Consider the following 12,898-nt stretch of genomic DNA (forward strand, 5'->3'; position numbering starts at 1 on the left):
CTGAACTTCACAACCCACAACACTCTTGTATTTTCTTTAACTTTGGAAGCCTGCCATGGATGACCAATAAGTCCTGTTACTCATGCTGTTAACACCTGGCTGGTCACAGTTCTTTTTTTCCAATGTGTAACCTTGACTCATCAACAAAGGCTGTCGACAAGATCATTTGCTTGCAATGTCGAACATGTTTTTCAAAGGGACTTTTAGTTTCTCTCTTATTTGATTATGATTAGCCTAAAAATACAGTGCCAACACGAATGCCTTTATTTGGTACACTATGACCTGTATTGATTTAGAAAAATTAAAGATTTATTTTAAAAAAAACAACGGTAAATTGTTATTTTTTTCAAGATTTGGATTGGCTCTGTTAATTAATTTTGCTTATTTTATTTTGTATTCTTTTTCTAATTTTTCTGTTTTTTTCAGACTGGAAATGTAATTATGTACTTGTCCCACACTGCAAATACAGTGGGACCAGCTCAGTAGCCTAGATGGTAGTGTGCCCGCTTTGAGACTGGGAGGTCGCTGGTTCGCGCCTCGACCGAGACATACCTAATTGGTATAATGGCGGCGCCCTCTGGCTGCGGCTGCATCGACTCGCTAAAACGGGTCAGGTGTATCGACATTTCGTTCTGTGTACATTGTTACAAAGAATGACAATACAAAGGAAATTATTATTATTATTATTATTACCTCGCTACTTCGCGGTTCGACGTTCGCGGGTTCAGAGCTTTGCGGGTCTAAAAAATAATAAAATAATAATATTTCATATTATTTTTATTTTTTATTTTTTTTAGTTTTTTTTTTAAGCATTTTTGAAGGGGCGTCACTACTTGGTGGTTCCACTTTCACGGGTTCAGAGCTTCGCAAGTCTAAAAAATAATAATAAAATATAATAATTTTAAAAAAATTAAAAAATATATTTTTTTAAGCATTTTGGAAGGGGCGTCGCTACTTTGCGGATTTTCACTTTTCGCGGGTGGTTTTGGTCCCCATTAACCGCGATAACCGAGGGATTACTGTAGTCCTGTAAAAACTAGGAATAAAATGCGGTAGGAAAGAAATTTTAAAATGTATATTAAAATGATAAACTACAAAAATCTCATCTCATCTCATTAGCCGTACCGCTTATCCTCAGTAGGGTCACGGCGGGGCTGGAGCCCATCCCAGCAATCATTGGGCAGTGGGCAGGGGACACCCTGAACTGGTTGCCAGCCAATCGCAGGGCACACAGGGACAGACAACTCATTCGCTCATTCACACCTAGGGACAATTTGGACCGGCCAATTCACCTGAAATGCATGTCTTTGGAATGTGGGAGGAAACCGGAGTGCCCGGAGGAAACCCACGCAAGCACGGGGAGAACATACAAACTCCGCACAGAAAGTCTGGAGCTGGATTTGAACCCACGACAGGTTCCCATGACATGAACTGTGCCGCACAAGCGCTAACCACTGCGCAAACTACAAAAATACTTAACATAATGAAAACTACAAAGATATGTATTTTCCTTATTTCTATTTTTCTCCGGACTTTTACAGGTGTGCTGCCTTTGTGTGAGTTCAAATAAACAGCCCTGAATCCTATTTCCTGGCTGATTCCGTTATGTGAATAATGATAATTATCTTTATTCTCATTGTCGCCATAATAATCAAAGGTCCTGTTCTCGAATTAAAACTAAACTGTGCTGGTAATCACAACTTTCACAACCTGAATGATAGGTACAAAGGCCCTCTCCTAGCGTTCAAGATAAACTGTGCCGGTAAGGTTTTATCAAACCGGTACCTTGCTTCTAAAATGTTTTGTGAAAGCCTGCTTTTGGACCTCACATATCTGTCAGTAATCACCAGATGCTATTTCAAATTCAACTGTGTTTTGATGCGTTGTAAAATTAGACGAGCGTATCCTCATTTTGATACCATGGACTCCACAAAAATTATTCAGAACCTTTAAAGGGATCAGTTGAGTTAAAACAGTATTGAATAGCATGCAACGGGTAATGGTGAACACGGCATTAATGAATTGGAATCGATTGGCGTTTTTCAATGTGATAAAAAAGCTTAAACTGTGATCGTGCGTTGAATTGATTCCGTTTACCAATTAAAGACGGGCATCACTGATCGAGCAAGACAAATGTGTCAATTTACGCACAAAGCCTAAAGCAGAAGTCGACTCAAAGGACACCTGACTTATATATTGTATGGGCCCCTACTTGTATAAACATGTTATTTTTTGTTTGCAACATATTGGTTAAGAAGCACTTAGGTTTTTTTCATCTCTGGGGTGGCCAATTTTGGTTGAAGCCAATGACCAATCATTGCTCTGCTTCAGAAAGCAGGCGAACTGTGATTGGTTGCTAGGTCCTGGGCAATATTTATGTCATCGTCCATCAACACCAACTCTTAAATGGCCGCCCAAGAGAAGGATGAAAAACTGGTGGGTTCTGCTTTCTTACTCATATTTTCCAAACACAATAGTCATCAAAATGCTCTGATTAGATTTTGTCAGAAATGCTATGGGTTGACGCTAATTTAAATGTGCTGTACAGAATTTGAAAGTTTTTTACTTGGTGACGCCATCTTCTGGCTCGTGTCACCATTGCAGCCTGTGTCAAGTTACTTATGTTGCGTGTGCATTTCTAGGACAGGCTTGAAGAAACTCTTCTTTTTTTAATATTTTTTTGAGATTTGGGTTGGTGATTTGATTGTCCTTGAAACAGGCCTTTTCTTACTTTCACCATTTTCATGCTACACACACCAAAAACTGTGGTGACAAGCATAAAGTCACAATTTTTTTGCCATTTCGACTCATTTTTAAATGCAGTACAAAAACACATGTTTTTTGTAGCTTTTTAGACATAGGAGATATCAAAAAAACTTGAACCCTAATCTTTTCTAAGAAAAAAGTGTGTTTCTAGCTTTTACCATTGTTTAGTATACAACAGTTCAAAATATTCGTTTCCAAGAAAACTGAGAAAAACGGCCTCTTGTGGAAGGATGCCTTCCAAGCTGAACTTTCACACTGGTGCTTTTTTTCCCCATTTGTGATGATACCCCCACTATCTAAAAAATGCTTTCCATAAACACATTTGGACTCTGGTTGCAAAACAACATTTTATTGCAAGAACACTGAACTCAGCCCTTGATGTTTCCAGTAACGTGATCACACGATTTCAGGCACTCGGGGCCCGCCCACACACTCTTAATCGCTGGATACAGGAAGCCACACTATGTAGTGGGGGCTCCTTGAAATGCGACAAAGCTACTCCTGCCATCTAATAGTGATTTATCATACTGAAATAATTCCCAGGGGTTTGATACTTACTAATAAGAAGCGCCAAAGCCCGTATAATATTTTGTTAATAGTAAAACAAAAAATACGTATTTTTGCATTTTGGCACTAAATGCCTCTTAAAACTATTTGTTATGTCATGGCCCGGAATGAGTTAAGTGTGAGTTCTGATTACATTAGTACGTTCATCAGTTTTTGAGATGGTGTCAGATTTTTGTGTTAGTTTCATAAAGTAAAAAGCTCCTTAATGAAGCAGGCAAGGCCCCCGGGCGCATGGCCAAGCTTGGAAAGGCGGTGCTAATGACTGTCGCACAGAGGCCAAATGTCTCACGGTGAAGCGGGGAGAAGCTGGCGAGTCTCGGCTTACTTGATCTCGCGGTAGAGTTCAGTATGCAAAGCAAATGCAAGCAGTAAGCAGTACGCTGGCATACGCACAATAAAAAGCATCAGCGCCCAGTCTCAGTTACCCACCATGCACCCCAACATTGTGTTCCGTCTATTTGTAGTCTGGACAGAACTCTAAACTGGTTAACTCATTTTGAAGTTTCACTTTATGCTCACAATTCTCGTGTTATCCTCAATTTAAGGACCTCTTTTTTTCATTTTTTTCATAGAGCTTACATTTCATCTGAAATAATATAAATATATACAATATAAAGAACATTTCATTTTTCTACTGTTAGGACTAATCCAGGAAATGTCGCAACATTTAAAGTTAATCAATATTTAGAGCATCTATTTCTTGGTTTTTAACAACACAGTGCCAGGTCGACGACAACATGAGGGTTTTAACTCATATGTTTCCAAATTTATTTATTTTGGTAACATAATAACTTATATTTATCCGTGAGTTTTTGTGCACACATAAGATTATTCTGCCATTTTGCAGATTGGATTACATGTACTCATTTTAACAATTTGTGTTATTAAAAAAAGTTTATTAAATCGAGATAATGCTTAAAAGGATGTTCTGAAAAATCCACACATAAATATTAAGTTCATAAAGTTTGACAAGAAACGGTAGTTGCTACTTTTCGATAAAATATTGTTTTTGCAAAATGATTTTAACTTCACGATATAGGAAGCTCGAAACTACTTTCATTTAAAACAAATGTAATGCTTTTTGATGTGCATTGTTTCCTTAAAAAAATCAAACTGGGCCTTGTGTCTTGGGATTGCATGTGGCCCTTTGAAATAAAATCTTGGACACACATATATATATATATATATATATATATATATATATATATATATATATATAATGATTATATTTTACTTGTAAAACTTTATTGTGATGCATTAATTAGATCTTTTTTTAAACAAAATTGTTATTTTTATGGAGATAATACTCACCCGAATTTCGGACACATTATTCACAAAAAACATGCGTCATTCAGTAACGAATCATGTCAGTAACGAATTACCAGACACGACATCAGAACGTGCAAACATTCAAAGAAAAAGCTTTGGTGTGTTAATGTGTTTTGTTTGTTTGTTTTTTTCAGTTGTTTGATTTCTAGGTACTTCTTTAAAATCAAATGTTTTCAATGAAATTCATCCGAAAAGACAAATTTTACTGCTATAACGAAAATAGATAGATAGATAGATAGATAGATACTTTATTCATCCCCGTAGGGAAATTCACACAAAATGACCGGGAGTATAAACTCGAGAATGAAGGGTCACCACAGTTGTATGGACAAACGCGACCCAGTTGTTTTCTCAAAAAGTCAGGGGGCACTGTTTAGAGTCAAAGACTGTGTCAGAATTTAGAGACTAGTGGTTAGAAGGAATCCATGTTGACTGTGTTTTTAGTGAGGAATTGCCATTTTGAAATGATCAAAAGCTCCAAAAGGTTTATTCAACTGGATATATCTCCTTTAAGTCAGCTCAGGATACATGTTTGTCCTTCAGCCGGGTGAACATGTATTCATGGGTCATAGATGCCTTGATGATTTATTCAGACGAGGCACTTTGCCCCCAAAACCTCATTGCAAAAAAAGATCATTATTTTAAAGGCGGATTTGAAGCGTCTCGCACGCATTCGCTTCACTGTAAGCGCTTGGCCGTCTGCCTGGGACAGCGAGCAACTGAGGAGCTGAAGTGGGCACTTTTAGAGCAGCTTGACTGAACAGGGCCAAGGAGAAAAGGTGCTAGCATGTGGAGCACTGAATGCAGATTACCAGTGTTGTTTTGGTACTTCTTCTTATAGTACTGTCCCGAGACCGCAGGCTTGACTTGAGCGATTCTTTTAATAAATGGTGACATTTTATTAACTTTTATTTTCCTTAGAGGTGAAAATGGTAATTAAGAGAGTTGTTTGGGAAAAGTCCTCTGGAGAATGAGGAGCTCATTGCGAAGCCATGAAGCCTTTGGCGGACGGACAAAGGGATAGTAAGTTTGCTGTCCCTCAGCTTTGATGCGAAGCAGATCAATTGATTTGACGAAGTTGCCATGTGGCTGACACGACAACTTTGCTCCCCCGCTGTAGATGAAACGGCCTGACGGTTATGGAAATGGCCACAGGGAAGGAGCTGTCATCAAACATGAATCACTGATGCTTGTTGTTGTCATGGCTGTTGTGGATCTTTGTAGACGGACGGACCGAGAGAAGGAAGGCCTCCGAATGGCTTGATAACCTAACTAATGAGCACAAAACTAAATTATCATAAATTATCATAATCATGAGAAATTGGGTTGTAAAAACCGCCATGTATGTGTATGTTTTTGTTTATCGGGATCGTTAAAAGCTTAATAGTTCCTCATCTCCCCTGGGAAATGCTGTAGGTCGCAGTGCTTACGTCAGCCCGGGAGAATAAATACTCTGCTAATGGTTTCAGACATAATATACTGAAACTTCTTCCCTACCTCGATTGTCCGAGGGCGAAAGGCTGAGGTTGCAGACTAAGCTCAGCACAAAAGCAAAACATGTGACGACGCCTTATCTACAAATAGATACAGAAGCATGCCTCTGCGCAGGTATTGACCCACACCAAGCAGTCAGGAATCTTTACCACTTAACCTTCACCTATGTACATTATGACCTATAATGGTCCTATGGCTTTTACTAGAGTATATCTTAGAATTAAAAACGTGTTATCCATCTATGTATCTTCAATAGAACCACATGCATGTTTAGGCCTATCACATATTACTAATTCCTCACATAGTTTTAATAAAACTGCCCTTAGCTATACTGTGTACACATCTAAATAAATAAGGCCTCCAGAGCGATGACATCCCGTTGTCACAGTGCAGACAACACCTTACCCCCTCGGGGCCAAAGTGAAGAACACAAGATTGCACTAGCTCTTTGCACTTCACCTTCACTACCCCGTTGTGACCACAATGGCGTGTCTGTGTTGTTGTTCACACATGAGCAACTTGAGTGACGGTGACTTTTCAGTGTCTGTTAATACAAAGCCACCAAGCACACAGTCATTGCTTTCCTAAAGCCTGCATGATAGAGGTCAACGGGAGCAGGTTATTAGAATAATCTGATGGAGAGTTGTTTCTAATTTTCAGTGTCTGTGCAGAGGAAGACAGAATTTTGCCTCTATTATTGTGAGGCAAAGTGCAGCCTTCTCTGCTCCATCTCCTGCTGCATTTCTTGGCTCTAATCATACAGCCATTGTGTATGGATTTACTACCCTTGGTGCCCTCTGGAACTAGATTTAATTTTTGCTCCCCTGGGCGAGGCAATCTTTCCCTCTCACACTCCATTCTTCCTTTCTCATTTTGTCTGGGTCGTATCCTCTTGCGGTCTTAAATGTCGCTTCCCTCCAACTCTTCTTTTAGATAATCGTCTTTATCGCACTGGAAGCAAGTGTTCCCTCACTTGATAGTTTATCTTTTTATTCTCTCTTAAACTTTCATTTCCTCATACTTGTTCCAGAGCCCTGTCTTCATTATTGATTGATACGCTTTTAGAGATAAGAGCACAGGAGTCTGGCCTTCATATTTATCGACAGCTAACATTCAGTGATTACTATTCAGTGTCTGTCGACAGGCAGAGGGATGATACTTCTCAAAAAAAATCTGGCTGCCTGCCAACTTAAAAAGTAAAAGTGCAAAGTGATTGCCCAAATGATTGGACTTAAACTTATTTTTTGTCTTTTACAGCCACTCTCACTCTCCTGGCTCTATGGCAGCCACAGTGCGAAGCAGCGAGTGGTCATGCGGACGCTGCACCTTCTTAAACGTCGGCGGAGCGCCTCGCTGTTCTATTTGTGAGGCACCTCGTCAGAAACCTGACCTTAATCAGATCCTGCGCCTGAGTAGCGGCGAGGAGCACCGCTGGGCTTGCCCACGCTGCACCCTCAACAACCCTCAGGGATCGAGAGCCTGCTCCGTCTGCGGCTTCGGGTCGTCCTCCACCGCCCCTGCACCTGCTATCACAACCATTGCCGCCACCTCTAACGGTCTTCCGCCCGTACCGACAACTGAACCCCCCACACCTACCATCACGCCCACGGTGCACTCAGAACCCCAAGGGCAAGTTCCGCTCAAGGAGGACATGTTGAGACGGTCGGAGAGCAACGGGGAAGTGAGTGGCATGGACCAGCAGCAGTCAGGCTGGGCTTGCCCTCGGTGCACGCTTCACAATACGCCCGTTGCGTTGTCGTGCTCGGCTTGTGGTGGACCCAGAAAACTGTCATTACCCAAAATCCCCCCTGAGGCTTTGGTGGTACCAGAGGTCCGTACTCCTGTATTAGGGTTTCCTGTTGCCTCAGCCGGGACTGCCCCTCTTGTCATAGACCTAACAGATGATTCACCCCCAGCTCCCCCATGCGAACCCCAAGAACCTCCTCATGTACCGTCCTCTGCATTTAGTGCATTTTCGTCCCTCCAAAACAACCCTGTGCCACGAAGTAGGAGAGAGGTGCCGCCAACCGGGCGACCGCCAAACCAAGGCGCCAACTCTCCAAGTCCTACCTCTCCTCCAAGCTCGAACGTACTCCCCCCGCCCGGGCCCCAACGACCTGTCAAACCCAAACACGCCCAACCCCAGGAGCCCTCATACCCTAGTAAGCGCCTCAGTATTTTAGAAGAAGAAGACCCTCAAAAAAATCACCATCCTTCCTCAGTAGCCCCCGTCTGGAAGTGCCCAGGCTGCTCATCTGCAAACCCAGGCGGTTTGTCGAAATGCGAAACCTGCAGGTCGTCACGGGCTGGTGCCGACTTGATCGATTTGGGCTGTGAGACTGTACGCTTCACACCGGCCAGCCCTTCTAGCCCAGACTTCAGCACTTGGGCCTGCTCCAAGTGCACTCTTCGCAACCCCACCGGCGCTCCTAAGTGCTCCGCCTGCGGGTCGTCCAAGCTGCATGGCTTTCAAGAGCAGCAAGCCACCCTGCTTCGCTGCTGTCTGCACTGTGGCCTGGTCCAGTCCGGGCAAGGCACGGCATGCTCCTGCACGCCAGCCTCTTCTTCATCTTCATCGGGTCACAAGACGCGCAAAATGGGCAGGGGTTATTCTTCCTCATCGTCAGCTATCGCTTCTACTAGCTCAACCCCTTCCTCCATCTCGTCCAGCCTTCAGGAGAGGCCTTTTCAGTGGAGTTGCCCTGCGTGTACACTCCTCAACGATGTTAAAGCCAAGAACTGTGCGGCATGCCACACCCCCCAGCAGTACCTCACCCTTCGCAAGGTGATAAAGCCTCTGAAAAGAAGAGAGAGCATGCATGTCGAGGCCCGTCGGAGAAACGATGAAGGTGAAGCCAAGGAACTGTGGGAGAACATTGTCAGCTTCTGCAGAGAGGTAAGAAAAATAACAACACATCATTTTCCCATATCCTCTTCAGGGCTTTGCGCAAACTTCTATACCAGTTGTACTGTTGAGTTGGTTGCAGAGGTTTTGTTTTCTGGTCGCCTTTTGGTCAAATTCCGTTAAAATGACTCACCATTTAATGCACTCACCAATTCGCACACACGATTAAGATAACCCACTTAATGTCGGGGTTAATGTCGATATCAAAGGCAATAAACACAATTCAGTTCAACTTTAGCGAGTTGATTTACTGGCTTAATTTTTGTATTTCGGGGGTAGGTTATCTCTTCCTAAATAAACTCTTTTTCCACTGATCTCGTCTACCTTATCTTTGGTCTGAGAAGGTCAGCCTCTTCTTCTGCTGAAACAACTAATAAGGTTTTCATTTATTTTTAAGAGAACCCATAATGTCCTTCCTGGTTTAGGGGAGTTAGAAAAGACATGAATTCCACACCTTTTCCTAAATCTCCACTGACATTAAAGTGGTCTCTGCACCCCCGCCTACCCACCACCACCCATACTTCACATCACTCCTCATGCTCAACCTGTCCCAATGTCACAATGTTTCGCGGCTGACTGCACGTGCGAGAACATGCTAAGGCAAACGCCGGACAGTCCTATTTTTAGCCGCAGCGCTTGAGTGCCGTACAGAAATGATCCCCTTCCCTATGGCGAACATAATCACTAACAGCATCATCTCGAGGCGCTCCGCTTTAGACTATTGAGTATGTGTTCTCTCTCAAGACATCATCATTTGGCACGGACTAAGATGTACAGGGAAATTATTACAAGACATTGGCAGGATAAAAACCTTGATGAGTTTAAAGCAGTGGTGTCAAGCAGGCGGCTTTCGGGCCGGATCAGGCCCGCTAAGGGATTGCATCCGGCCCGCGAGACAACGCTGAGGGAAGCGCAAGGGAAAAACGAGCTGTAGATTGAAATATGTCCACATGAGGTTGCGAAAGCCAGGTGCCTCTCAAAAATGCTGTCCTTCTATTTCTTTCTCTCTTACTCTTTTTTTCTCACACTCTCTTTCACTCTATCTGTCTCTCCTTTTCTCTTCCTTTTTCCTCTTTGTCTCTTTTACTTTCTCTGTCTTTTCTCTCTTTCTCTCTCTCTCTCTTGCTTTCCCATTCTCCCTTTTTCCCCTTTCTGTTTCTCTCCTTCACTTTTTTCTTCTCTCTTTCTATCTCGCTTTGGATTTTTTTTCTTTCTCTTTCTTTCCCCCTCTCTCACTGTTTCTCTTTTATCTCTTATGTTTCTCACATTCTCTCTCTCTCTGTTTCTCTCTCTCTGTTTCTCCATTTCTTTGTCCCACTCCCTCTCTTTCTCTTATTTCTCTCTTTTTCATTCTCTCTAATATACTAGTCCGGCCCCAGAGAGAATGTTTCTTTTATCATGTGGCCCCCGAGTTAAAATGAGTTTGAAACCCCTGGTTTAGAGGCTACATTGATTACTTTTAAGATGTGTTGATTTCTCCAGGGTTTTTTTTTCTTTTCTGCCTTGCATTCAGTGATTTATTTGAATACAGCAATGTTCGATTCATTCTTTCTAAGGTTTAAACATCCATCCATCCATTATCTGCACCGCTTATCCTCAGTAGGGTCGCGGGGGTGCTGGAGCCCATCCCAGCCAACTTCAGGCAGTGGGCAGGGGACACCCTGAACTGGTTGCCAGACAATCGCAGGGCACACAGAGACAGACAACTCACTCGCTCATTCACACTTAGGGACAATTTGGAGCGGCCAATTAACCTGACATGCATGTTTTGGGAATGTGGGAGGAAACCCATGTAAGCACACGGAGAACATGCAAACTCCACACAGGAGGTTCGATCTCATGACTGCAGAACTTTGCCGCACACACGCTAACCACTGCGACGCCGTGCTGCCTAGGTCTAAACATATGCTGTTATTTTACATTTTTCAAAACAAAATGATAACTTTATAAATTAAAAGCTTTTTTCTCATTTACCATAAATTCCACACCCAGTGGTCTACATTACTGTAAATCATAATTCATCTAAGGCAAAAAGGTCGAGCTAATGAGTGTAAACACAGCTCATGTTTTGACTTTTGATTTATTTATACCAACAAATATATACTGTATGCACTGCAGTCAACTCTGGAGGAATCGTTATTTGATCTCAAGATAGACAAGTTCTGCTTCACTGCTCCTCCGCTATTGTCACAAACGAAGGGATGCAGGGTCGCTATGGAAATAACAGGAGAATCTGTTTTTCTCTTTTTTTTTCTTCTATATAACTGTCAGTCTACAACATCGTTTTGTACATTCTAGGTCTGGAAGACAATGAACATAATAATAAACATCTTAAAGGGTAATTTGAGACGGCATTTGATTTATTTTCTCCGTGCTTTCAGGCTGCTTTGACAATCCAGGGAACCTATCGCGCACTTTAAATATTTATGTTTTACACAACAAAAGAAGCTATATTTATAATCAATTCATTTTTTTCAGCTGAACACATAGATTGGAACTGACAGTCAAGACATCTCATCTCATCACATTAGCTGCACCCCTTATCCTCAGTAGGGTCGCGGTTTTTGCTGGAGCCCATCCCAGCATTCATCGGGCAGTGGGCAGGGGACACCCTGAACTGGTTGCCAGCCAGTTGCAAGGCACATAGGGACAGATAACTCGCTCGCGCATTCACACCTAGGGACAATTTGGACCAGCCAATCCACCTGAAATGCATGTCTATGGAAGTGGGAGGAAACCGGAGTGCCCGGAGGAAACCCATACAAGCACGTGGAGAACATACAAACTCCGCACAGTAGGTCCGGTAGCCGGATTTGAACCCACACAGGAGGTTCCCAAGACACCCACTAACCACTGCGCCGCCGTGCTGCCCCAGTCAAGACATCAAACACTAAATTTTAAATCAGCAGGCAAGTTAAAGGTACAGAGTGTAACGTTGGACCACTATATGTGCCTAGTGTTGTCCATCCAAGTGTTGAAAAGCACAAGCAAGAATACAAACTAAGGAGACTCCAAGTGACTAAACCACGCTATTATTTCCCCCCCTTTTTTGCCTATTTTTTTCGCAAAGAAAAAAAAAACAAAAGTATAAAAGGAAAGCGAAGAAAAGAAAACAAGGGAAAAGAGAGAGAGGAATATGAAAAAAATGAAAGAAAAAAAATAGGAAAAAAAAGAAGTCAGTCAAGGAAAGAAAAAAAGAACAAAGGAAAAATTTGAAAAAGGAAGAGTAACGGGGAATCCAGAAAAATGGGGGAAAACTACAGAGAAAATGGAAGAAAAAAGGGGGAAAAAATGATAAAGAAATGACAAACAAGGAAAGATAACAAAAATAATATTTAAAATAAACATATTACAGTGGAACATGTTTTCCTACATATTCTAAATGCTTTAATTTTTTTTGGGTGAGAAAAATAATCATTGAAATTTTGTTGGGGGAAAAAAACACAGGTTTTGAGGATAGCCTGGTAGCAAAATGGCGGCTAATCCTGTCAACTCCCTCTTAGTGAGGATCATGTGGGGTCAAATAAAGCTTATTTCTCAACCGCCAAGTATTTTAAAAAATGCATGTTTACATGATAGTTCATCATTTAGATGAATAATGTTTCTGTTTTTTCAGGGCGCTAAATAAAACACAATCTCTTTAACCAAACATGTGCCCAAACCTTGATGATCTACAAGCACATGTAGTTGTGAAACCTCACCGCTAGCAGCTGTTGCATCACCATCTTGTTTATGTTTTTGCCAGCTCCCCTTTTCTTTTTGAATTAATCAAGCTAGATACCGTGAAATCTGCCTCCATGCATTCTTGTCGCCATGTTTTAGGAGATAAACAGGTTG

General features: G+C 42.0%; 1 protein-coding gene across 4 annotated transcripts in view; it reads left to right on the forward strand.

The window, feature by feature from the left end:
• The window catches only part of capn15 (calpain 15), a 69,900-nt gene that overhangs the window by 23,615 nt on the left and 33,387 nt on the right, over positions 1-12,898 (forward strand). For all 4 annotated transcript variants that reach the window (XM_088323793.1, XM_088323795.1, XM_088323794.1 and 1 more), the window contains exon 2: positions 7,414-9,052. In XM_088323793.1, coding sequence (XP_088179919.1) covers positions 7,436-9,052 — 1,617 coding nt within the window. In that variant the 5' untranslated portion in view covers positions 7,414-7,435. The remainder of the gene's footprint in view (positions 1-7,413; positions 9,053-12,898) is intronic.

The sequence above is a fragment of the Urocampus carinirostris genome, chromosome 19 (genome assembly GCF_059441175.1).
Source record: "Urocampus carinirostris isolate Australia breed hairy pipefish chromosome 19, RoL_Ucar_1.0, whole genome shotgun sequence".
NCBI lineage: Eukaryota > Metazoa > Chordata > Actinopteri > Syngnathiformes > Syngnathidae > Urocampus > Urocampus carinirostris.